General features: G+C 42.7%; 1 protein-coding gene and 1 long non-coding RNA gene across 2 annotated transcripts in view; one reads left to right on the top strand and one right to left on the bottom strand.

Moving 5' to 3' along the window:
- The window catches only part of LOC139541681 (GTPase IMAP family member 8-like), a 47319-nt gene extending 37121 nt beyond the window's left edge, over positions 1-10198 (bottom strand). The window contains exons 1-3 of the mRNA XM_071346612.1: positions 10119-10198; positions 7782-7954; positions 258-932 (exon numbers count right to left, since the gene is read on the bottom strand). Coding sequence (XP_071202713.1) covers positions 258-932; positions 7782-7954; positions 10119-10198 — 928 coding nt within the window. The remainder of the gene's footprint in view (positions 1-257; positions 933-7781; positions 7955-10118) is intronic.
- A 10264-nt stretch (positions 10199-20462) lies between these two features.
- Positions 20463-24147, top strand: LOC139568260 (uncharacterized). The gene is made up of 3 exons (XR_011673558.1): positions 20463-20695; positions 21278-21351; positions 23302-24147. It is a non-coding gene; the product is annotated as an uncharacterized lncRNA (long non-coding RNA).
- The last annotated feature ends 1072 nt before the right edge of the window (positions 24148-25219 follow it).

Genomic DNA, 25219 nt, shown 5'->3' with positions numbered 1-25219 from the left:
CAAAGAAATATTAAATCAAAGGAAAAGCAATAATAATTTTGGTCTTTCAGGCCTTATTTACAGACACTAACCCTGCAGTTATTTATTGCTTTTCTTCTTGATTACAAGTTGTGTTATCCCTCCTGCTATAGCTGTTGCTGCTCCTCCTGCTATCACTTTCCCTCCAACTACAGCTTTTATTGGGGCTGCGATAAGACCTATTCCTACTCCTGTAGTTGTGCAGCCAATTCCTATAGCTCCTATAGCTGCTTGTTTACCCAACTCCAACAACAGTCTGTTCCTGATCTCTTTCTGAGCCTTCACATACATCTCATTGGTGTAGTGTCCGTTGAACTTCACCATATTGTCTATCTTCCTCAGCAGCTCTCTGACCTGGGTACGGTCTCTCTTCTCTTTGTTGTTAAAGACATGATATCTCCTTCCACAGCTGTTGACCAGTGTCTGAAGCTCCTGACTCTCCTTCAGAAACTCCTCTACTGGTGTGTTATCCAGCTGATCTGCACCAGTGAATAATACTATAGTGAAGTGTGAGGCCCCTTTTCCAAAGTTGTCCTGGATGTACTTCACTGCTTTTCTTTGCTCCTCTGTGTATCTATCCAGTCTGATCACCAGCAGGAACACATGGGGTCCTGGGACTGACATCTCAATGCATTTCTCTATGTCTACTTTATCTTTTCCAGAAAACTGTTTCCATATTTTCTGAATCAAATATGTTTCTGTCAATAATATGTCACCAATCCCAGAAGTGTCGATGACATCAATCTTCTTCCCATATGCCACTACACTTTGTTTCTCACACTGTTCAGTCACTGGATTTGGACTTAATTTAGAATGAAACCCATCTCTCCCCAGGATGGTGTTTCCTGTTGCACTTTTCCCTGCTCCAGTCTTCCCCACCAGAACTATCCTCAGATCAGCTGGCTGCACTAAACCTGTGGAAAAACAAATGTAATGCAGTTTCATCATTATCAGTTACTAATTTCATAAAATTAGATTTAGTGACATCATTATCAGTTACTAAATTAATTAAATTAGATTTAGTGACATCATTATCAGTTACTAATTTCATAAAATTAGATTTAGTGACATCATTATCAGTTACTAAATTAATTAAATTAGATTTAGTGACATCATTATCAGCTACTAAATTAATTAAATTAGATTTAGTGACATCATTATCAGCTACTAAATTAATTAAATTAGATTTAGTGACATCATTATCAGCTACTAAATTAATTAAATTAGATTTAGTGACATCATTATCAGCTACTAAATTCATTAAATTAGACTCAAATACACATCATTATCATTTACTAATAATGTCAAATCAAATCAAATCAAATGTTATTGGTCACATACACATATTTATCAGATGTTATTGCGGGTGTAGTGAAATGCTTTTGTTCCTAGCTCCAACAGTGCAGTAGTATCTAACAATTCAGTTGTATCTAAGAAAATACTGGAAGTAAGAAATGTATGAATATTAGGACTGTGAAGTATACGCAGTGAGTCAGGAAGCAGGTGCAGAAAGAGAGTTTAATAATCTGTAGCAGACCAGGTGGTTTGGTCAAGACGTTAACATAGATCAGACACGGACAGAGCACGATTAGCTCGGTTTCAAGGGTGTTTATTAAAAAATAAATCAAAAAGAAAAGAACAGGTCTCCCCCATGAGACCCTCTCCGGGATACCTTCTCCTGGGCTCCGGGTCTTCCTGCACACAAACTCAACTCCCTCGGGTAACCGTATCCAACCACATGGAAGTCACCTCACTTCCCCCATGTGTGCTGCCCTTCTGGCAGATTTATGGGCCTCGCACAGCTGGTGAGAAATCCACCCTTGATTACTCACCAGCTCCCAATCAGCCCCAATTAGTCCTGGGCGGAGAGCCCATCGAGACCTGGCACGTCCAGCAGATGGAGCCATCATCTCGTGATGTATACTCCATCTGTTACCAGGCCTCGACGAGACTCCCCCAGGTGGCTGACCTGCTGTACGCCACAAATCATACAAGGCAGATGAACAAAACAGGAGTCGCGTACTGAACATGAAAACAAACCAATATTGCCTGATGACTGAGGCTACTGAGGGATAAATAAAGGGAAGGTAATCAAGGCGATGATGAAATCCAGGTTTGTTTAATGATGGGGAGCAGGTGTGTTTAATGATGGGAAGCAGGTGTGTAATGATAGGAAGCAGGTGTGTTTAATGATGGGGAGCAGGTGGGTTTAATGATGGGGATTAGGTGTATTTAATGATGGGGAGCAGGTGTGTTTAATGATGGGGAGCAGGTGTGTTTAGTGATGTGGAGCAGGTGGGTTTAATGATGGGAAGCAGGTGTGTAATGATGGGGAGTAGGTGTGTGTATTGACAGGGAGCAGGTGTGTAATGATGGGGAGCAGGTGTGTAATGATGGGGAGTAGGTGTGTAATGATGGGGAGCAGGTGTGTAAAGATGGGGAGTAGGTGTGTAATGATGGGGAGCAGGTGTGTAATGATGGGAAGCAGGTGTGTAATGATGGGGAGAAGGTGTGTAATGATGGGGAGCAGGTGTGTAATGATGGGGAGAAGGTGTGTAATGATGGGGAGCAGGTGTGTGTAATGGTGGGGAGAAGGTGTGTAATGATGGGGAGAAGGTGTGTAATGATGGGGAGCAGGTGTGTAATGATGGGGAGAAGGTGTGTAATGATGGGGAGCAGGTGTGTAATGATGGGGAGCAGGTGTGTAATGATGGGGAGCTGTTGTGTAATGATGGGGTGCAGGTGTGTAATGATGGGGTGCAGGTGTGTAATGATGGGGAGCAGGTGTGTAATGATGGGGAGAAGGTGTGTAATGATGGGGAGAAGATGTGTAATGATGGGGAGCAGGTGTGTAATGATGGGGAGAAGGTGTGTAATGATGGGGAGAAGGTGTGTAATGATGGGGAGCAGGTGTGTAATGATGGGGAGCAGGTGTGTAATGATGGGGAGCTGTTGTGTAATGATGGGGTGCAGGTGTGTAATGATGGGGAGCAGGTGTGTAATGATGGGGAGAAGGTGTGTAATGATGGGGAGCAGGTGTGTAATGATGGGGAGAAGGTGTGTATTGATGGGGAGCAGGTGTGTGTAATGGTGGGGAGAAGGTTTGTAATGATGGGGAGAAGGTGTGTAATGATGGGGAGCAGGTGTGTAATGATGGGGAGCAGGTGTTTAATGATGGGGAGTAGGTGTGTTTAATGATTTGGAGCAGATGTGTTTAATGACGGGGAGCAGGTGTGTAATGATGGGGAGCAGGTGTGTTTAATGATGGGGAGCAGGTGTGTTTAATGATGGGGAGAAGGTGTGTAATGATGGGGAGAAGGTGTGTAATGATGGGGAGCAGGTGTGTAATGATGGGGAGCAGGTGTGTAATGATGGGGTGCAGGTGTGTAATGATGGGGAGCAGGTGTGTAATGATGGGGAGAATGTGTGTAATGATGGGGAGCAGGTGTGTTTAATGATGGGGAGCAGGTGTGTAATGATGGGGAGAAGGTATGTAATGATGGGGAGTAGGTGTGTTTAATGATGGGGAGCAAGTGTGTAATGATGGGGAGCAGGTGTGTAATGATGGGGAGAAGGTGTGTAATGATGGGGAGCAGGTGTGTTTAATGATGGGGAGCAGTTGTGTGTAATGGTGGGGAGAAGGTGTGTATTGATGGGAAGAAGGTGTGTAATGATGGGGAGCAGGTGTGTAATGATGGGGAGCAGGTGTGTAATGATGTGGAGCAGGTGTGTGTAATGGTGGGGAGAAGGTGTGTAATGATGGGGAGCAGGTGTTTAATGATGGGGAGCAGGTGTGTAATGATGGGGAATAGGTGTGTGTAATGATGGGGAGCAGGTGTGTAATGATGGGGAGATGGTGTGTAATTATGGGGAGCAGGTGTTTAATGATGGGGAGTAGGTGTGTTTAATGATTGGGAGCAGATGTGTTTAATGACGGGGAGCAGGTGTGTAATGATGGGGAGCAGGTGTGTTTAATGACGGGGAGCAGGTGTGTTTAATGATGGGGAGAAGGTGTGTAATGATGGGGAGAAGGTGTGTAATGATGGGGAGCAGGTGTGTAATGATGGGGAGCAGGTGTGTAATGATGGGGAGCAGATGTGTAATGATGGGGTGCAGGTGTGTACTGATGGGGTGCAGGTGTGTAATGATGGGGAGCAGGTGTGTAATGATGGGGAGAAGGTGTGTAATGATGGGGAGAAGGTGTGTTTAATGATGGGGAGCAGGTGTGTAATGATGGGGAGAAGGTATGTAATGATGGGGAGTAGGTGTGTTTAATGATGGGGAGCAAGTGTGTAATGATGGGGAGCAGATGTGTAATGATGGGGAGAAGGTGTGTAATGATGGGGAGCAGGTGTGTTTAATGATGGGGATTAGGTGTATTTAATGATGGGGAGCAGGTGTGTTTAATGATGGGGAGCAGGTGTGTTTAGTGATGTGGAGCAGGTGGGTTTAATGATGGGAAGCAGGTGTGTAATGATGGGGAGTAGGTGTGTGTATTGACAGGGAGCAGGTGTGTAATGATGGGGAGCAGGTGTGTAATGATGGGGAGTAGGTGTGTAATGATGGGGAGCAGGTGTGTAAAGATGGGGAGTAGGTGTGTAATGATGGGGAGTAGGTGTGTAATGATGGGAAGAAGGTGTGTAATGATGGGGAGCAGGTGTGTAATGATGGGGAGAAGGTGTGTAATGATGGGGAGCAGGTGTGTGTAATGGTGGGGAGAAGGTGTGTAATGATGGGGAGAAGGTGTGTAATGATGGGGAGCAGGTGTGTAATGATGGGGAGAAGGTGTGTAATGATGGAGAGAAGGTGTGTAATGATGGGGAGCAGGTGTGTAATGATGGGGAGCAGGTGTGTAATGATGGGGAGCTGTTGTGTAATGATGGGGTGCAGGTGTGTAATGATGGGGAGCAGGTGTGTAATGATGGGGAGAAGGTGTGTAATGATGGGGAGAAGGTGTGTAATGATGGGGAGCAGGTGTGTAATGATGGGGAGAAGGTGTGTAATGATGGGGAGAAGGTGTGTAATGATGGGGAGCAGGTGTGTAATGATGGGGAGCAGGTGTGTAATGATGGGGAGCTGTTGTGTAATGATGGGGTGCAGGTGTGTAATGAAGGGGAGCAGGTGTGTAATGATGGGGAGCAGGTGTGTAATGATGGGGAGAAGGTGTGTAATGATGGGGAGCAGGTGTGTTTAATGATGGGGAGCAGGTGTGTAATGATGGGGAGAAGGTATGTAATGATGGGGAGTAGGTGTGTTTAATGATGGGGAGCAAGTGTGTAATGATGGGGAGCAGGTGTGTAATGATGGGGAGAAGGTGTGTAATGATGGGGAGCAGGTGTGTTTAATGATGGGGAGCAGTTGTGTGTAATGGTGGGGAGAAGGTGTGTATTGATGGGGAGAAGGTGTGTAATGATGGGGAGCAGGTGTGTAATGATGGGGAGCAGGTGTGTAATGATGTGGAGCAGGTGTGTGTAATGGTGGGGAGAAGGTGTGTAATGATGGGGAGCAGGTGTTTAATGATGGGGAGCAGGTGTGTAATGATGGGGAATAGGTGTTTGTAATGATGGGGAGCAGGTGTGTAATGATGGGGAGATGGTGTGTAATTATGGGGAGCAGGTGTTTAATGATTGGGAGCAGATGTGTTTAATGACGGGGAGCAGGTGTGTAATGATGGGGAGCAGGTGTGTTTAATGACGGGGAGCAGGTGTGTTTAATGATGGGGAGAATTTGTGTAATGATGGGGAGAAGGTGTGTAATGATGGGGAGCAGGTATGTAATGATGGGGAGCAGGTGTGTAATGATGGGGAGCAGATGTGTAATGATGGGGTGCAGGTGTGTAATGATGGGGGTGCAGGTGTGTAATGATGGGGAACAGGTGTGTAATGATGGGGAGAAGGTGTGTAATGATGGGGAGCAGGTGTGTTTAATGATGGGGAGCAGGTGTGTAATGATGGGGAGAAGGTGTGTAATGATGGGGAGAAGGTGTGTAATGATGGGGAGCAGGTGTGTAATGATGGGGAGCAGGTGTGTAATGATGGGGAGCTGTTGTGTAATGATGGGGTGCAGGTGTGTAATGAAGGGGAGCAGGTGTGTAATGATGGGGAGCAGGTGTGTAATGATGGGGAGAAGGTGTGTAATGATGGGGAGCAGGTGTGTTTAATGATGGGGAGCAGGTGTGTAATGATGGGGAGAAGGTATGTAATGATGGGGAGTAGGTGTGTTTAATGATGGGGAGCAAGTGTGTAATGATGGGGAGCAGGTGTGTAATGATGGGGAGAAGGTGTGTAATGATGGGGAGCAGGTGTGTTTAATGATGGGGAGCAGTTGTGTGTAATGGTGGGGAGAAGGTGTGTATTGATGGGAAGAAGGTGTGTAATGATGGGGAGCAGGTGTGTAATGATGGGGAGCAGGTGTGTAATGATGTGGAGCAGGTGTGTGTAATGGTGGGGAGAAGGTGTGTAATGATGGGGAGCAGGTGTTTAATGATGGGGAGCAGGTGTGTAATGATGGGGAATAGGTGTTTGTAATGATGGGGAGCAGGTGTGTAATGATGGGGAGATGGTGTGTAATTATGGGGAGCAGGTGTTTAATGATGGGGAGTAGGTGTGTTTAATGATTGGGAGCAGATGTGTTTAATGACGGGGAGCAGGTGTGTAATGATGGGGAGCAGGTGTGTTTAATGACGGGGAGCAGGTGTGTTTAATGATGGGGAGAATTTGTGTAATGATGGGGAGAAGGTGTGTAATGATGGGGAGCAGGTATGTAATGATGGGGAGCAGGTGTGTAATGATGGGGAGCAGATGTGTAATGATGGGGTGCAGGTGTGTAATGATGGGGTGCAGGTGTGTAATGATGGGGAACAGGTGTGTAATGATGGGGAGAAGGTGTGTAATGATGGGGAGCAGGTGTGTTTAATGATGGGGAGCAGGTGTGTAATGATGGGGAGAAGGTATGTAATGATGGGGAGTAGGTGTGTTTAATGATGGGGAGCAAGTGTGTAATGATGGAGAGCAGGTGTGTAATGATGGGGAGAAGGTGTGTAATGATGGGGAGCAGGTGTGTAATGATGTGGAGCAGGTGTGTGTAATGGTGGGGAGAAGGTGTGTGTAATGGTGGGGAGAAGGTGTTTAATGATGGGGAGCAGGTGTGTAATGATGGGGAATAAGTGTGTGTAATGATGGGGAGCAGGTGTGTAATGATGGGGAGTAGGTGTGTAATGATGAGGAGCAGGTGTGTAATGATGGGGAGTAGGTGTGTAATGATGGGGAGTAGGAATGTAATGATGGGGAGCAGGTGTGTAATGATGAAGAGCAGGTGTGTAATGTTGAGGAGCAGGTGTGTGTAATGGTGGTTGCCAGGATCAGTGGTTAGTAGACCGGCGACGTTGAGTACAGGAGAGGGGGAAAGGGAGTAAGTGTAGCAAGGATGAGCAATGTTGGAGTGGCATTGACTAAAATCCAGTATATACATATGAAATGAGTAAAGCAGTACGTAAACATGATTAAAGTGACTCGTGTTCTATTATTAAAGTGGCCAGTGTTTCCATGTCTATTTATATAGTGCAGCAGCCTCTAAGATGCATGGTTGAGTTACCAAGTGGTAGCCGGCTAGGGATGGCCATTTAACAGTCTGATGGCTTTGAGATAGAAGCAGTTTTTCAGTCTCTCGGTCCCTGCTTTGATGCACCTGTACTGACCTCACCTTCTGGATGATAGCGGGGTGAACAGGCAGTGGCTCATGTGGTTGATGTCCTTAATTTTGACATCGGGTGCTGTAGGTGTCCTGGAGGGCAGGCAGTGTGCCCCTGGTGATGCTTTGGGCAGACCGCACTACCCACTGGAGAACCCTGTAGATGCGGATGGTACAGTTGCCATAGGTGTCCTTAGGGGCCAAGCCGAATTTCTTCAGCCTCCTGAAGTTGAAGAGGCGCTGTTGTCTGTGTGGGTGGACCATTTCAGATTGTCAGTGATGTGTACGCAGAGGAACTTGAAGCTTTTGACCTTCTCCACTGCGGTCCCGTCGATATGGATAGGGGGGTGCTCCCTCTGCTGTCTCCTGATGTCCAGGATCAGCTCCTTCATTTTTTTGACATTGAGGGAGAGGCTATTTTCCTGGCACCACTCCGTCAAGGCCCTCACCTCCTCCCTGTAGGCTGTCTCGTCATTGTTGGTATTCAGGCCTACTACTGTTGTGTCGTCTGCAAACTTGATCATTGAGTTGGAGGCGTGCGTGGCCACGCAGTTATGGTTGAACAGGCAGTTCAGGAGGGGGCTGAGCACGCACCCTTGTGGGACCCCAATATTGAGGATCAGCGTATTGGAGGTGTTGTTTCCTACCTTCACCACTTGGGGGGCGGCCCGTCAGGAAGTCCAGGACCCAGTTGCACAGGGCGGGGTTCAGACCCAGGCCAGAGTTTAATGATAAGCTTGGAGGGTACTATGGTGTTGAAGGATGAGCTATAGTCAATGAACAGCATTCTTACATACAGTGGCAAGAAAAGATATGTGAACCCTTTGGAATTACCTTGATTTCTGCATTAATTGGTCATAAAATTAGATCTGATCTTCATCTAAGTCACAACAACAGACAAAAGGGTTTATTTTATGTTACTTAAATTGACGCAGTGGTGCCGGCCATTACTGTGGGACAGGCCATTACCATGGTTGCTTGGGCACACGCATGTCTGTGATGAAAATAATCTCTGACTCCAATGTCTTAGCAGCAGACGGTTGCAGCAAACTCAAACTAACATTAAAAAACAACCGTGTTGCGTCGTGCATAAGAACAGCCCTTAGCCGAGGTATATTGGCCATATACTACACATTCCTGAGGTGTCTTATTGCCATTATAAAATGGTTATCAACACAGTTAGAACAGTAAAAATAAATGTTCTACCCATGGAACACGGTTTTCAGCCAATCAGCATTCAGAGCTCGAACCACACAGTTTATAATTATGCCATGATGTGGTCTAGACATTTCAACTCAGTAAAAACACGTTGTCTAATCTTCTTTTCTTTTTTTGCCGTTCAACAGTGAAAGTTATGTGTTGTTGCAAATTCCCTTGAACCACTTATTATTTCAGTGCCATTGGTAGCCTAGTGGTTAGAGCGTTGGGCCAGCAACAGAAAGGTTGCTAGATCGAATCTCTGAGCTGACAAGATAAAAATCTGTCGTTCTGCCCCGGAACAAGGCAGTTAATCCACTGTTCCTAGGCTGTCACTGAAAATAAGAATTAGTTCGTAACTGACTTGCCTGTTAACTAAAGAAACGTTGCTGTTACATCTTTATGGTGTTGCTGCTATAAATGTGTTCATATTTTAGTTTAGAAAGATTTGTGAATAAATTTGTGAATAAACGTTCTTACCGTTCTCATCTGACATCATCTTCTCTTCTTCCTGGATGTTCTTAGAAAAGCTGTTCTGTAGTTCATCAGCTCCACTTCTCAATGTAACTCTGGTTAGTTGGAGAAGAAGACAAACAATGATCTCATATCCAACTCTTCAGTCTTTTAATGTTGCTTCAAACTAGTGACTACACCCTCTACTGCTGTTTTACCTGAACAGAGACGTTTCCGAGAAACAGGTGTGTGTGTACGTGCAATTATGAAGGTGTTCATCAACTCCAGTTCTCAATGAAACTCTGGTTAGTTGGAGGTGAAGACAAACAATGATCTCAGATCCCAACTATTCAGTCATCTTTTAATGGTGCTTCAAACTAGTGACTACACCCTCTACTGCTGTTTTACCTGAACAGTGACGTTTCCGAGAAACAGGTGTGTGTGTGTGTATGCTGGTTATGGCTTTCAGCGTAGTCACAGTCTCAAACAACAGGATGTGGTACTCTCAACTGATCTTTTACTAGAACAGAGATGTTTCAGAGAAACATGTGGGTGTGTACATGCAATTATGCAGGTGTGCATACCTGTCCTTATCTCAGTTCTATTCTCTTCCATGCCGCTGTGAACCACAGGCTGATTGGAATGTTGAGTAACATACACTCAAATGCATACAAACACACTTACACATACTGACAGACTCACACACACACACGCAGACAAAGAAAGGGCTATGTCCCAGATCAGGGTTAGGTTCCCTCTACGTGGTCAGGATCAGAGGCATGAGGGTCAGAGACATGAGGGTCAGAGGCATGAGGGTCAGAGGCATGAGGGTCAGAGGCATGAGGATCAGAGGCATGAGGGTCAGAGGCATGAGGGTCAGAGACATGAGGATCAGAGGCATGAGGGTCAGAGGCATGAGGGTCAGAGACATGAGGGTCAGAGGCATGAGGATCAGAGACATGAGAAATGAGGATCAGAGACATGAGACATGAGGATCAGAGACATAATGATCAGAAACATGAGAAATGAGGATCAGAGACATGAGGGTCAGAGACATGAGGGTCAGAGACATGAGGATCAGAGGCATGAGGGTCAGAGGCATGAGGGTCAGAGACATGAGGATCAGAGGCATGAGGGTCAGAGACATGAGGGTCAGAGACATGAGGATCAGAGACATGAGGATCAGAGGCATGAGGGTCAGAGGCATGAGGGTCAGAGGCATGAGGGTCAGAGACATGAGGGTCAGAGACATGAGGATCAGAGGCATGAGGGTCAGAGGCATGAGGGTCAGAGGCATGAGGGTCAGAGGCATGAGGGTCAGAGGCATGAGGGTCAGAGACATGAGGATCAAATGCATGAGGATCAGAAACATGAGGATCAGAGACATGAGACATGAGGATCAGAGACATGAGACATGAGGATCTGAGACATGAGGATCAGAGACATGAGGATCAGAGACCTAAGAAATGAGGATCAGAGACATGAGAAATGAGGATCAGAGACATGAGAAATGAGGATCAGAGACATGAGACATGAGGATCTGAGACATGAGGATCTGAGACATGAGGATCAGAGACATGAGGATCAGAGACCTAAGAAATGAGGATCAGAGACATGAGAAATGAGGATCAGAGACATGAGAAATGAGGATCAGAGACATGAGACATGAGGATCTGAGACATGAGGATCAGAGACATGAGGATCAGAGACCTAAGAAATGAGGATCAGAGACATGAGAAATGAGGATCAGAGACATGAGAAATGAGGATCAGAGACATGAGAAATTAGGATCAGAGACATGAGGTTCAGAGACATGAGGATTAGAGACATGAGGATCAGAGACAGGTGGGTCAGAGATATGGGATGACACTATTCCCTCAGATACACTCCACCTACCCCTAAACCCCACCCCATTCCAAAGTCTCAAGAACAAAACCTGTGGTTTAATGTACAGTTGAAGTCGGAAGTTTACATACACCTTAGCCAAATACATTTAAATATTATCGTTTATTTAGATATTAGAATACCGTAGGATTAATTAGAAACATCGTTTGACTTGTTTGGATGAACTTTACCAGCAACTTTTTGGATTTGTTTGTATGCATGTTGAAGGAGTGGATTACTGAATCAAGCGCGCCAACTAAACTGACATTTTTGGGATATAAAGAAGGACTTTATCGAACAAAACGGCCATTCATTGTGTAGCTGGGACCCTTGGAATTGCCAACAGAGGAAGATCTTCAAAGGTAAATGATTTACTTAATCGCTATTTGTGATGCCTGTGCTGGTTTAAAACGTATTTTGTTGTGGGGCGCTGTCCTCAGATAATCGCATGGTATGCTTTCGCCGTAAAGCCTTTTTGACATCTGACAACGTGGTTGGATTATGTATGACACTTGTATTTTCATGAATGTTTAATATTTTTATTTTTGTATTTTGAACTTCGTGCTCTTCAATTTCACCGGATGTTGTCGTAGGTGTCCCGCTAGCGGTTCATGCGCTCAAAGAAGTTTTAAAAGGTGGAAATAGACCAAATTATTAGGGTGAGGCAAATGGGCTACTAACAGTTTACTACTCAACATACACTTAGTGTTACTTTCTTAGCTACAGTATACTTATCCAATAATTAATTAGATAATTTATGCAGCAGCATATAAGACATTTTTGGACTCACCTTGTTGTGATGTTGTCACTTGAACAGGAAGGTGGCGCGGAGGTCCTTCGTGGGCAAATTTTGTCATCAAAGAAAGAGAAAGATTTACAACTCCGAGTTGCATGACCGTTCAAATCGTGCTTTACCAGTCTGATCTAATTTATCCCCGACTTTCAAGTTGCAATGCTTGTGGTTAGTCAATGTCACGATTCCTTCCAAACCAATCATTGTTGAATTTGCGATTTCCCACTTGTTGTGTAATGTTATTGTCCAATGGCCGATGAGCACCGATACGTTTTATCTATAATTTCTCTTCATTATTTTTCTTCATTTGGCAAGGATTTAAAAGGATTTGCCAGTAGATTGTTGACTTGATTCATTATGATGACTGCTAGCTAAGACTTTGAAAGTAAGATGTTCACATGATCAGTCCAATCACAGCTACTGTACAACGTTATTTGACATCATTTTATCTGTGGCCAATGACCTTGAGTCTTCTTGGAAGGTCACTTGTAATATAACTCTATGGCAGGACCCAAAGGGCTGAAATTTTGGACTTAAACTTGGCGATGATGTAGTGTCCCCATGAGTGACAGAACACTGAGCCAATCACGGCACAATTCTCCTATTTTCTGCTGTCTCGCCCCACCACAGAAAGCACTGAAACACCTGCATTCTGGAGCTGCCTCATTCAAGAAAGCAAAAAAGAGACCATGTTTGTATGTGGCTTTATTAACTCAATTATACATATCATTTTTTGTACATTTTTTGCAAACTGGTATGTGACACGTATTAATGCCAAAATAGCACGCAAAACTGTCAAGGCCCCCCCAAAAAAATATATATTAATTTTATTTTTGTGCTAAAAATGTTCTGTCCCACCTGCCCTGAATGGCAGGTCACCACTGAGTGTAGATCTGTCAGTTTCCAATGATAGTTAACTGAGTGTAATAGATCACTGCCTGTTTTCTATAAATGTTTCGTCCAAAACAAACCAAAATCCTGTTGTAATCATAGTGGTGTTTGAACAGAACATGAGGAGAGGATTTTGTGGATTTCATTTGATTATTTATTGTTGAATTCTGGGGAAATCATACATGCAACACTAAGCACACACTACCACTGACTAAATGTCCTCAAAGGTTGTCCATCAAATGTTCATTAAATGTTAACAAATCATGAAACATCATAAAGCACAACCATGAAACAACAAATATTATTAATTGATTATCTGTCAATTTACAAACAGCTCAGACAAATTTTCAAATTGCCATGAGCGAATAGTAATAGACATACATAAATGTAAGTAAACAATATAGAAATCCCTCTAAATCCCTTTCAGCAGGTATACAATACAAAATCCCTCTAAATCCCTTTCAGCAGGTATACAATACAAAATCCCTCTAAATCCCTTTCAGCAGGTATACAATACAAAATCCCTCTAAATCCCTTTCAGCAGGTATACAATACAAAATCCCTCTAAATCCCTTTCAGCAGGTATACAATACAAAATCCCTCTAAATCCCTTTCAGCAGGTATACAATACAAAATCCCTCTAAATCCCTTTCAGCAGGTATACAATACACAATCCCTCTAAATCCCTTTCAGCAGGTATACAATACAAAGTCCCTCTAAATCCCTTTCAGCAGGTATACAATACAAAATCCCTCTTTGTAAGTAAACAATACAAAATCCCTCTTAAAACCTTTACCGAACCTCAACCCCGTATCCGGGATCACCCCCCACCCCCCACACACTGATTAGCATAGATAGCATAGCTTCAGAAGTAGATAGTAGCATCTAAATATCATTAAATCACAAGTCCAAGACACCAGATGAAAGATACAGATCTTGTGAATAAAGCCACCATTTCAGATTTTTAAAATGTTTTACAGGGAAGACAAAATATGTAAATCTATTAGCTAAACACGTTAGCAAAATACACCACTATTCTAACTCCATCAGTTTCTTACTCCTTCAGGTGCTATCACCAATTCGGCTCAACTAAGATATTGATAGCCAATAACCTATAAAAAAAACCATCAGATGACAGTCTGATAACATATTCATGGTATAGGATAGTTTTTGTTAGAAAAAAGTGCATATTTCAGGTAGAAATCACAGTTTACAATTGCACCGACCATCACAAATCCACTAGAATTACTAGATAGAGCAACGTGTATGACCAATTTACTCATCATAAAACATTTCATAAGAATAGACAAAGCATAGCAATGGAAAGACCCAGATCTTGTGATTCCAGACAATATTTCAGATTTTCTAAGCGTTTTACAGCGAAAACACAATAAATCGATAAGTTAGCATACTACATGTGAAAACGTTACCAGAGCATCGATTCCAGCCAAAGAGCGCTATAACGTAATCACCGCCAAAAGATATTAATTTTTTCACTAACCTTCTCAGAATTCTTCCGATGACACTCCTGTAACATCATTTTACAACATACATATACAGTTTGTTCGAAAAGGTGCATATTTAGCCATACAAAACCGTGGTTACACAATAAAAATACTAGGAAATCAAGCCTCAATATGTCTGACGTCATCTATCAGAGTGATCTAGTTTAATTAAAAGCTAATCATATACTTGACTAAAAAATACAGGGTTGACAGGAATCGAAAGACAAATTAGTTCTTAATGCAACCGCTGATTTACATTTTTAAAATTATCCTTACTTTTCAATACAGGGTTGGCCAAGTGAAGCTATACCAAACAAAATGGCGATGTATGCGTTTAAAATATTTCGACAGAAACACGGTTTATCATATTAAATATTGCTTACTTTGAGCTGATCTTCCATCATATTCTTGGGCAATGTATCCTTTCTATGTTATAAACGTCTTTTGGTCGATAGATGTCCTCTGTCCTTCGAAATGTCCATCACCAACGACCGACACCCTAAAGCGTGTCCAAACTTTCAGAGTGCACGACAAAGAAATTCCTCAAAATCGCACTAAACGGATATAAATTGATATAAAACGGTTAAAATTCACTACATTATGATGTTTTTAACAACTATAACGACTGAAAACATGACCGGAGAAATACTGCTGGTTAGAAAACGATTTGGAACGAGGCAGGTCCGATGGCCTTCACGCTTGAGGCGCACGTTGAGAAAGAGGGGTCTCTGTACATTTTTGTCATTTATAATGGCTGTGAACGTCCCATAGACTTCATTGAAAACGTGATGACGTACAGACACCCAGAGGAAGACGTAGGTAGTGTCGGTTTCTTCATAGCATTCACTGTGGCCTTATAAACAGACCCCAGATCAGAGGTAAAAATTTCTGAAATCTGAACCCTGTCATGAAAAGTGCTGTAGAAATTGTTCTGTACCACTCAGAGACGAAATTTCAACTCCTATAGAAACTATAGACTGTTTTCTATCCAATAATAACAATAATATGCATATTGTACGATCAAGAATTTAGCACGAGGCAGTTTAATTTGGAGACACAAATATGCTAATGCGGAACAGCACCCCCTATAGTTCCAAGAAGTTAATCCCTTTCAGTTGGTATACAATACAAAATCCCTCTAAATTCCTTTCAGAAGGTATTCAATACAAAATCCCTCTAAATCCCTTTTAGTAGGTATACAATACAAAATACCTCTTTGTAAGTAAACAATATTTAAATCCCTCTATTGTAATTGTTAAAGTAATAAACATAGAAGTTAATCTAATGTTCCTCTAATTTAATTGTTTTAGTAATAATTGTCCTACAGTTCTGAGCCCTCATCCCTTCCCCTGGATTATGAATTACAGTAGAAATACAGTAATGAAGTACAGTAGAAATACAATAATGAAGTACAGTAGAAATACAGTAATGAAGTACAGTAGAAATACAGTAATGAAGTACAGTAGAAATACAGTAATGAAGTACAGTAGAAATACAATATTGAAGTACTGTAGAAATACAATATTGACGTACAGTAGAAATATAGTAATGAGGTACATTAGAAATACAGTAATGAAGTACAGTACAGTATTTTACAACATTCCTCACTGTGTTAATCATGGTGTTTTACACAAAGTCTGACACTAGAGGGAGAACACAGACCAGGGAGGGAGGGTAGAGGGAGAACACAGACCAGGGAGGGAGGGTAGAGGGAGGATACAGAGAGAAAACAGACCAGGGAGGGAGAACAGAGGGAGAACACAGACCAGGGAGGGAGGACAGAGGGAGGGTAGAGGGAGAACACAGACCAGGGAGGAAGGACAGAGGGAGGATACAGAGAGAAAACAGACCAGGGAGGGAGAACAGAGGGAGAACACAGACCAGGGAGGGAGGACAGAGGGAGGATAGAGAGAGAACACAGAATAGGGAGGGAGGATAGAGAGAGCACAAAGACCAGGGAGGGAGGACAGAGGGAGAACACAGACCAGGGAGGGAGGACAGAGGGAGAACACAGACCAGGGAGGGAGAACAGAGGGAGAACACAGACCAGGGAGGGAGAACAGAGGGAGAACACAGACCAGGGAGGGAGGGTAGAGGGAGAACACAGACCAGGGAGGGAGGACAGAGGGAGAACACAGACCAGGGAGGGAGGACAGAGGAAGAACACAGACCAGGGAGGGAGGGTAGAGGGAGAACACAGAACAGGGAGGGAGGACAGAGGGAGAACACAGACCAGGGAGGATGGGTGGAGAGAGTACACAGACCAGGGAGGGAGGGTAGAGGGAGAACACAGACCAGGGAGGGAGGGTAGAGGGAGAACACAGACAAGGGAGGGAGGATAGAGGGAGGGTAAAGTGAGAACACAGACCAGGGAGGGAGGGTAGAGGAAGAACACAGACCAGGGAGGGAGGGTAGAGGGAGGGTAGAGGGAGAACACAGACCAGGGAGGGAGGGTAGAGGAAGAACACAGACCAGGGAGGGAGAGTAGAGGGAGAACACAGACCAGGGAGGGAGGGTAGAGGGAGGGTAGAGGGAGAACACAGACCAGGGAGGGAGGGTAGAGGGAGAACACATTTTTCATGTGTTATCCCTCCTCCTATAGTTGCTCCTATAGCTGTTGCTGCTCCTACCCCTATCACTGGCACTGCTTCAGTTTAGCGAAACGTGAATTACTCGCTGATAGTTTATTGGAAAAGAGTCTGGCTGCTCTGTGTCTGGGAGTAGTGGGGATTTCCACTCTTATGCCATTTTCTATCACGTCATTTCTGGTGAAATATAATTATTGTAGGATTTACTGATTCTGTTACACATAAAGGCAACAACAATAACATTGTTGAGATTTGTAGTGACCTGATATTAGCCTTTAGCTGTTGGGTGGACAGTCCCTGGGTTCGTTCCCCAGTTGGGGCTCACTATTTTTGTGTACATAAATTATTCTTTGATCGTGTATATTTGGTTGATCTAGACATGCACAGTGCTTAATTTGAGCCGGATCCGGTACATCTACATGAGAAAGAAAATCCCTGTTTGTAATGTAAAAGATTATAATAAAAGCAACCAGAGTTCATTTGAGTTGTCCCCTCATTACCTAATTATCCTGCCCCCTAAAAAAATACGTAATTGTAAAACGTAGATTTTCAGCCCGAGCCTGATATTCTTAGAATTCATTCCTGTTGGTCCGGCCCGGTTTTATGGTTTGCGCAATATTATAGACTATGTTTTTGAGACCAACGCGTAGCCGTTGCTGCTAACGGTTGTACTTCATAATTTATACACTTATAGAATCATACCGCGGCAAGGTGCTGGAGGAGCTGCAGCACCCCTGATCCATTTAAATACATTTACCGAAGTTATAAAATTACTGCTGTCTGTTCAGAAAGAAATTCAATTATTCTGAATACTACACCAGGAGTAGGTCTATAATTTAGCCACAGAGGAACAATAGCTTCTTTAAACAATATCCTAGCTGTGGATTGTGTTTGTGTAGCCCAATCATAAGGCATATAGACCTAACCCAGGAACGCGCGGCAAATCTGTCAGTGAACAGCATGCAGCCAGAACAAACCTTTACCAATATTTCAAATAGGCTACAATCGCAGGAAAACACAGGTTGGAAAGCAAATGTCTCCTGCTTAAAACAGAAGACTCTACTCTGACTGTAGGCTAACAAAATATTGTATAAACTTCCAAGTAGGCCTAATGAGCAAACATTGTTTTACAAAGTAATACAAAAGAGAAGAGGCTTTTGACAAGAGACTATTGGCCATCGCCAATGAGTGAGCTGTGCATCATTGGGTGAGTCAGTGAAAGTGGAAAGCTTTTCTAGCTCAGGAGGTTGGTGGCACCTTAAATTAGGGAGGACGGGTTTGTGTTAATGGCTGGAGCGGAATCAGTGGAATGGTATCAAACACATGGTTTCCATGGTTTCCAGGTGTTTGTTGCCATTCCATTTGCTCCGTTCCTGACATTATTATGAGCCGTCCTCCCCTCAGCAGCCTCCACTGTTTTCTAGGACTATCATTTCCTCCTCATATTGTACAATATGTCACACCTAGACTACTGATGGATCCAAGACAAGTTTACTTTATTGATCTCAGTTTGCCAGTGTCAAAGTAGCCTGTCGTAGTCCCGTGTGGCTCAGTTGGTAGAGCATGGCGCTTGCAACGCCAGGGTTGTGGGTTCATTCCCCACGGGGGACCAGGATGAATATGTATGAACTTTCCAATTTGTAAGTTGCTCTGGATAAGAGCGTCTGCTAAATGACTTAAATGTAATTTAGATAATTTGTGCGGAATAAAAAATTATTCTGCCAGTCTCCAGCCATATAAAATGAGTTAGAATTGCATGAAATGTGTTCATAAAATGCAAAAGGCATTTCTTCCCGGACCCAAGTAAAAATTTAAAAACGCCATGAGCGCAACTTCTGTAAGTGTATCTCTACTTTACGATGCAAATGCTATGATGTGCAATGCTTTATTATGAAGGAAATATTGTTTTTCATCTGTTCCGTTACCTCAGAGCCCCTCAGGTCCTGTTCTGTTCTGGCACCACCCGATGTACAACTTAAACACTGGTCATGTTCTGTTCTGGTACCACCCGATGTACAACTTAAACACTGGTCATGTTCTGTTCTGGTACCACCCGATGTACAACTTAAACACTGGTCATGTTCTGTTCTGGCACCACCCGATGTACAACTTAAACACTGGTCATGTTCTGTTCTGGTACCACCCGATGTACAACTTAAACACGGGTCATGTTCTGTTCTGGCACCACCCGATGTACAACTTAAACACTGGTCCTGTTCTGTTCTGGCACCACCCGATGTACAACTTAAACACTGGTCATGTTCTGTTCTGGCACCACCCGATGTACAACTTAAACACTGGTCCTGTTCTGTTCTGGCACCACCCGATGTACAACTTAAACACTGGTCATGTTCTGTTCTGGTACCACCCGATGTACAACTTAAACACTGGTCCTGTTCTGTTCTGGCACCACCCGATGTACAACTTAAACACTGGTCATGTTCTGTTCTGGTACCACCCGATGTACAACTTAAACACTGGTCATGTTCTGTTCTGGTACCACCCGATGTACAACTTAAACACTGGTCATGTTCTGTTCTGGCACCACCCGATGTACAACTTAAACACTGGTCCTGTTCTGTTCTGGCACCACCCGATGTACAACTTAAACACTGGTCATGTTCTGTTCTGGCACCACCCGATGTACAACTTAAACACTGGTCATGTTGTTGTTATTGTTGTTGTTATTGTACACTGTGATGGTTTTACAGGGTAGGATAGAGGCTTATCATTGGCCTGGCCATAACTCCTGTCACACAATATCTGAATACTTTAAATAATTGAATTTAAGTTAAAGGTCGGGTGAAAACACAACGAAATGCCTTTCACGTCATCCACTTTTTACAAAACCAATCGTTGTTTGCTTGAAATGACGTGGAAACAACGTTGATGCAACCATGGGTTGAATCAGGATTATCTGATCATGTGTTTTTGGTGAACTAGTCATAAATTCTGGTTAATGTTATTTTTAAGGACTTTACAGGGTAGGATAAAGGCCTTTAATTCAGTGGCCTGGCCTGTAACTCTCGTCACACAATATCTGAATACTTGGTCAGATGAAAATCAGGGAAAGATATTTCTGGATGAATCTCATCCGGATGTTTTAATCCCTTCATGACTAACAGGTTCAGACCCATATCAGGACTGACTTCACAGAAGTAGGTTAGCACTGGTGATGAATATGAGAGTTTCATCTCTCTTTAAAATAATCAATATATTCTCTGTTTCTTTTCTCTCTTTATTGGGATTTTATTCACTTCCAAATGATTCATAATTAAAGTTTGATAATCGCATCAAGAAACATGATCCATCACCAAAGCCCTTCCATCTATACACATCAGAATAGGTGTTATTATCCTGTGTTAATAATGGTTTGTATCTGTCACTTAGCAGTAGTGAACTATGAATGGGGGTGGTGCCTCTCATCTTGGTTTCAGTTCAGGGAAAATGAAACTTAAATCCTCACCATGACAATATCATCAACTAAGGCAGCAGAGACAGACGGAACAAAGTAACAGACACCGCTATATCTCGGCCACCTTCTTCCTCCGCAGATGCAGATATCCGATATAGGCGGATTTGGTAGATTGAGAAGCAGTGGAAAACAGAAAGGAAAACGCTGCACACTTTTCCATGAGTTTGCCTACAACTCCAGCGCCTGCGGAAAGTGCTTGGACGTGCGTATGTTCTTCCGTTTTGAGTTTGAGAAGCAGCCCATGCAAAACAACACACACAGTATCTTTAACTTAAACTGAAGGATTTTAATGGGGATTTTTTAATTATTTTTACTTTGATTGAAGCAAGGATGAATCAATAGACTCGTTGTTTATTGTGAAACAGTCTGTTCTGTTTAAATCTGTTATTGTGTTCTATGTTTATTCTGTTCTATATTTATTATCTTCTGTCCTGTGTTTATTCTGTTCTATGTTAATTATGTTCTGTGTTTATTATGTTCTATGTTTATTCTTCTCTATGATCTATGTTTATTCTGTTCTATTTTCTGTGTTTATTATGTTCTATGTTCTATGTGTATTCTTCTCTGATCTATGTTTATTATGTTCTATGTTCTATGTGTATTCTTCTCTGATCTATGTTTATTATGTTCTATGTTCTATGTGTATTCTTCTCTGATCTATGTTTATTTTGTTCTATGTTTTATGTTTATTCTGTTCTATTTTCTATGTTTACTCTGTTCTATGTTCATTGTTTAACTAGCAAACAACCTCACTTCGTTGTCTAATTTCTGTGCTTTATTGTAGACACCCTCTTCATTGAGTTGAATTGAGTTCAGGATCAACAACAGAGGAAAAGTACAACAACATGACGACTTCAGGTGAGTGCTTTACCGTGATTAAAACCCAAACTTCCCTATCCTATAGGAGAGGACAGTTCAGTAGTGATGCTGTACTATTGTAGTGTAACAGCTTCCCTATAGGAGAGGACAGTTCAGTAGTGATGCTGTACTATTGTAGTGTAACAGCTTCCCTATCCTATAGGAGAGGACAGTTCAGTAGTGATGCTGTACTATTGTAGTGTAACAGCTTCCCTATCCTATAGGAGAGGACAGTTCAGTAGTGATGCTGTACTATTGTAGTGCAACAGCTTCCCTATCCTATAGGAGAGGACAGTTCAGTAGTGATGCTGTACTATTGTAGTGTAACAGTTTCCCTATCCTATAGGAGAGGACAGTTCAGTAGTGATGCTGTACTATTGCAGTGTAACAGCTTCCCTATCCTATAGGAGAGGACAGTTCAGTAGTGATGCTGTACTATTGTAGTGTAACAGCTTCCCTGTCATATAGGAGAGGACAGTTCAGTAGTGATGCTGTACTATTGTAGTGTAACAGCTTCCCTATCCTATAAGAGAGGACAGTTCAGTAGTGATGCTGTACTATTGTAGTGTAACAGCTTCCCTATCCTATAAGAGAGGACAGTTCAGTAGTGATGCTGTACTATTGTAGTGTAACAGCTTCCCTATCCTATAGGAGAGGACAGTTCAGTAGTGATGCTGTACTATTGTAGTGTAACAGCTTCCCTATCCTATAGGAGAGGACAGTTCAGTATTGATGCTGTACTATTGTAGTGTAACAGCTTCCCTATCCTATAGGAGAGGACAGTTCAGTATTGATGCTGTACTATTGTAGTGTAACAGCTTCCCTATCCTATAGGAGAGGACAGTTCAGTAGTGATGCTGTACTATTGTAGTGTAACAGCTTCCCTATCCTATAAGAGAGGACAGTTCAGTAGTGATGCTGTACTAGTGCAGTGTAACAGCTTCCATATCCTATAGGAGAGGACAGTTCAGTAGTGATGCTGTACTATTGTAGTGTAACAGCTTCCCTATCCTATAGGAGAGGACAGTTCAGTAGTGATGCTGTACTATTGTAGTGTAACAGCTTCCCTATCCTATAGGAGAGGACAGTTCAGTAGTGATGCTGTACTATTGTAGTGTAACAGCTTCCCTATCCTATAGGAGAGGACAGTTCAGTAGTGATGCTGTACTATTGCAGTGTAACAGAAACCCTATCCTATAGGAGAGGACAGTTCAGTAGTGATGCTGTACTATTGCAGTGTAACAGAAACCCTATCCTATAGGAGAGGACAGTTCAGTAGTGATGCTGTACTATTGCAGTGTAACAGAAACCCTATCCTATAGGAGAGGACAGTTCAGTAGTGATGCTGTACTATTGCAGTGTAACAGAAACCCTATCCTATAGGAGAGGACAGTTCAGTAGTGATGCTGTACTATTGTAGTGTAACAGCTTCCCTATCATATAGGAGAGGACAGTTCAGTAGTGATGCTGTACTATTGTAGTGTAACAGCTTCCCTATCCTATAGGAGAGGACAGTTCAGTAGTGATGCTGTACTATTGCAGTGTAACATCTTCCCTATCCTATAGGAGAGGACAGTTCAGTAGTGATGCTGTACTATTGTAGTGTAACAGCTTCCCTATCCTATAGGAGAGGACAGTTCAGTAGTGATGCTGTACTATTGCAGTGTAACATCTTCCCTATCCTATAGGAGAGGACAGTTCAGTAGTGATGCTGTACTATTGTAGTGTAACAGCTTCCCTGTCATATAGGAGAGGACAGTTCAGTAGTGATGCTGTACTATTGTAGTGTAACAGAATGGGGAACGTAGAACTGACAGAGATGCCAAAAGAAAAGATAACCACTTGTTTTGTTTTTATTCTTTCAAGTATCATTAAATGACAGATCTGCTGTATACTGTAAAATGCAGCAGATTCTAAATGATTAATACTCGGTGTGTATGTGTGTCACAGCTCCTGATAAGCCAGATTGTGGGCCGATGGTGATTACTGTTGGATTGTTGACGTTGATCATTGGAATCGTTGTTGGAGTGAAACTGAAGGAGGCCACAGACCAGTTCATTCAGCAACATAAATGGAAGCTCATTGCCTTTGTCACTGTTTTTATTGTTGTTTCTATCATGGTGCTTCTGAACTTGAAGAAACAGGAAGTTTAGAGGGATACTGAAGCATGGCTCCTACAATTAGCAAACACTTCTCAGTCAGTCACACAAAACTATTGAATGAATGACTGATTTGTACGTTGTTATGTACATTTGTTATACATAGCAATAAAATACTTTTCCAAAAATGCATGTGTCCATTGTTGATGAAAAAGGGGCTGCAGATATCCTAGCTGTTGAGATTGTTGGGCCAGTAACTGAAAGGTTGCTGGTTTGAATCCCCAACCCGACTAGGTGAAAGATCTGCCGATGTGCCCTTGAGCAGGGCACCTAATTCCTCCTGCAAGTCGCTCTGGATAAGAACATCTGCTAAATGACTGAACTGTAAACAACATTTGGAAAAAGTGATTCATAGTTGGCTAGATGTATTTGTCTAAGGTTGTATTTGTCATCCCATTTTAATGTGAAGAAGATCCCTTTCCATCTCTGGCCATCTGTGTACTCGTACTTTTCTTGTACTTTGTCACTATGTGTGATTTATAGTTGTAAGTGCCTTATAGATCAGTTGGACATAGACTTAATATGTTTTCTAACCACTCAGTTGAATGCATGTTTCTCTTCAACTCATTTGTTTCTGGTCATCAACATGTCAGTATCTCCAGGGCTCATTGAAACAAATAAAGCAGATTTTAACTAACGCGGTCTATTATTTTAGATATTGACCTTTAAACTTCAACCCAGTGACTAAAGAGATGTAGTAAAAAAAGCATTTCAATTCTAAAAACACAAACACAAGTATAACAGTATCATGTTAAATCATAGTTTAAACACAATAAACACACGTTGCATTATTCTGACAAGACAAACTCATAGTTGATGATTTGTTAGCACACACACTAGGTTATTTGTTTCAGGAAACAGAAATATACTTGAAAAGTTGTAAATGAAACAAAGAAAATAAACATACAAGGAAGGTTGAGGACTGGTTTGAAAGATGATCCATCTTTCATCAACTACAGCAGATGGCATCATATACAATGCCTTGGGAAAGGATTCAGACCCCTTGACCTTTTCCACATTTTGTTAGGTTACAGACTTATTCTAAAATTGATTGAATTGTTTTTTCCCTCATGAATCTACACACAATACCCATAATGAAAAAGCAAACACAGGTTTTTAGATTTTTTTTGCTAATTTATTGATAATAAAAAACTGAAATATCACATTTACATAAGAATTCACCAATTACAGCCTTGAGTCTTCTATCTTGAGTCTTCTACAAGCTTGGCACACCTGTATTTGGGGAGTTTATCCCATTTGTCACTGCAGAGCCCCATTTTCCCATGCTTCACCGTAGGGATGGTGCCAGGTTTCCTCCAGTTGTGAGGCTTGGCAATCAGGCCAGAGAATCTTGTTTCTCATGGTCTGAGAGTCTTAAGGGGTCTTTTGGTAAACTCCAATTGGTCTGTCATGTGCCTTTTACTGAGGAGTGGCTTCCGTCTGGCCACTCTACCATAAAGGCCTGATTGGTGGAGTACTATAGAGATGGTTGTCCTTCTGGAAGGTTCTCCCATCTCTACAGAAGAGCTCTAGAGCTCTGTCAGAGTGACCATTGGATACTTGGTCACCTCCTTGACCAAGGCCCTTTTCCCCTGATTGCTCATTTTGGTCTGGCTGCCAGCTCTAGGAAGAGTCTTGGTGTTTCCAAACTTTTTCCATTTAAGACCTGTTTTCGCTTTGTCATTATGGGGTATTGTGATGTCATTATG

This window comes from Salvelinus alpinus, chromosome 2 (genome assembly GCF_045679555.1).
Source record: "Salvelinus alpinus chromosome 2, SLU_Salpinus.1, whole genome shotgun sequence".
Lineage (NCBI taxonomy): Eukaryota > Metazoa > Chordata > Actinopteri > Salmoniformes > Salmonidae > Salvelinus > Salvelinus alpinus.
Note: the sequence above shows the minus strand (reverse complement) of the source record. Positions and strands in the feature narration are given on the sequence as shown.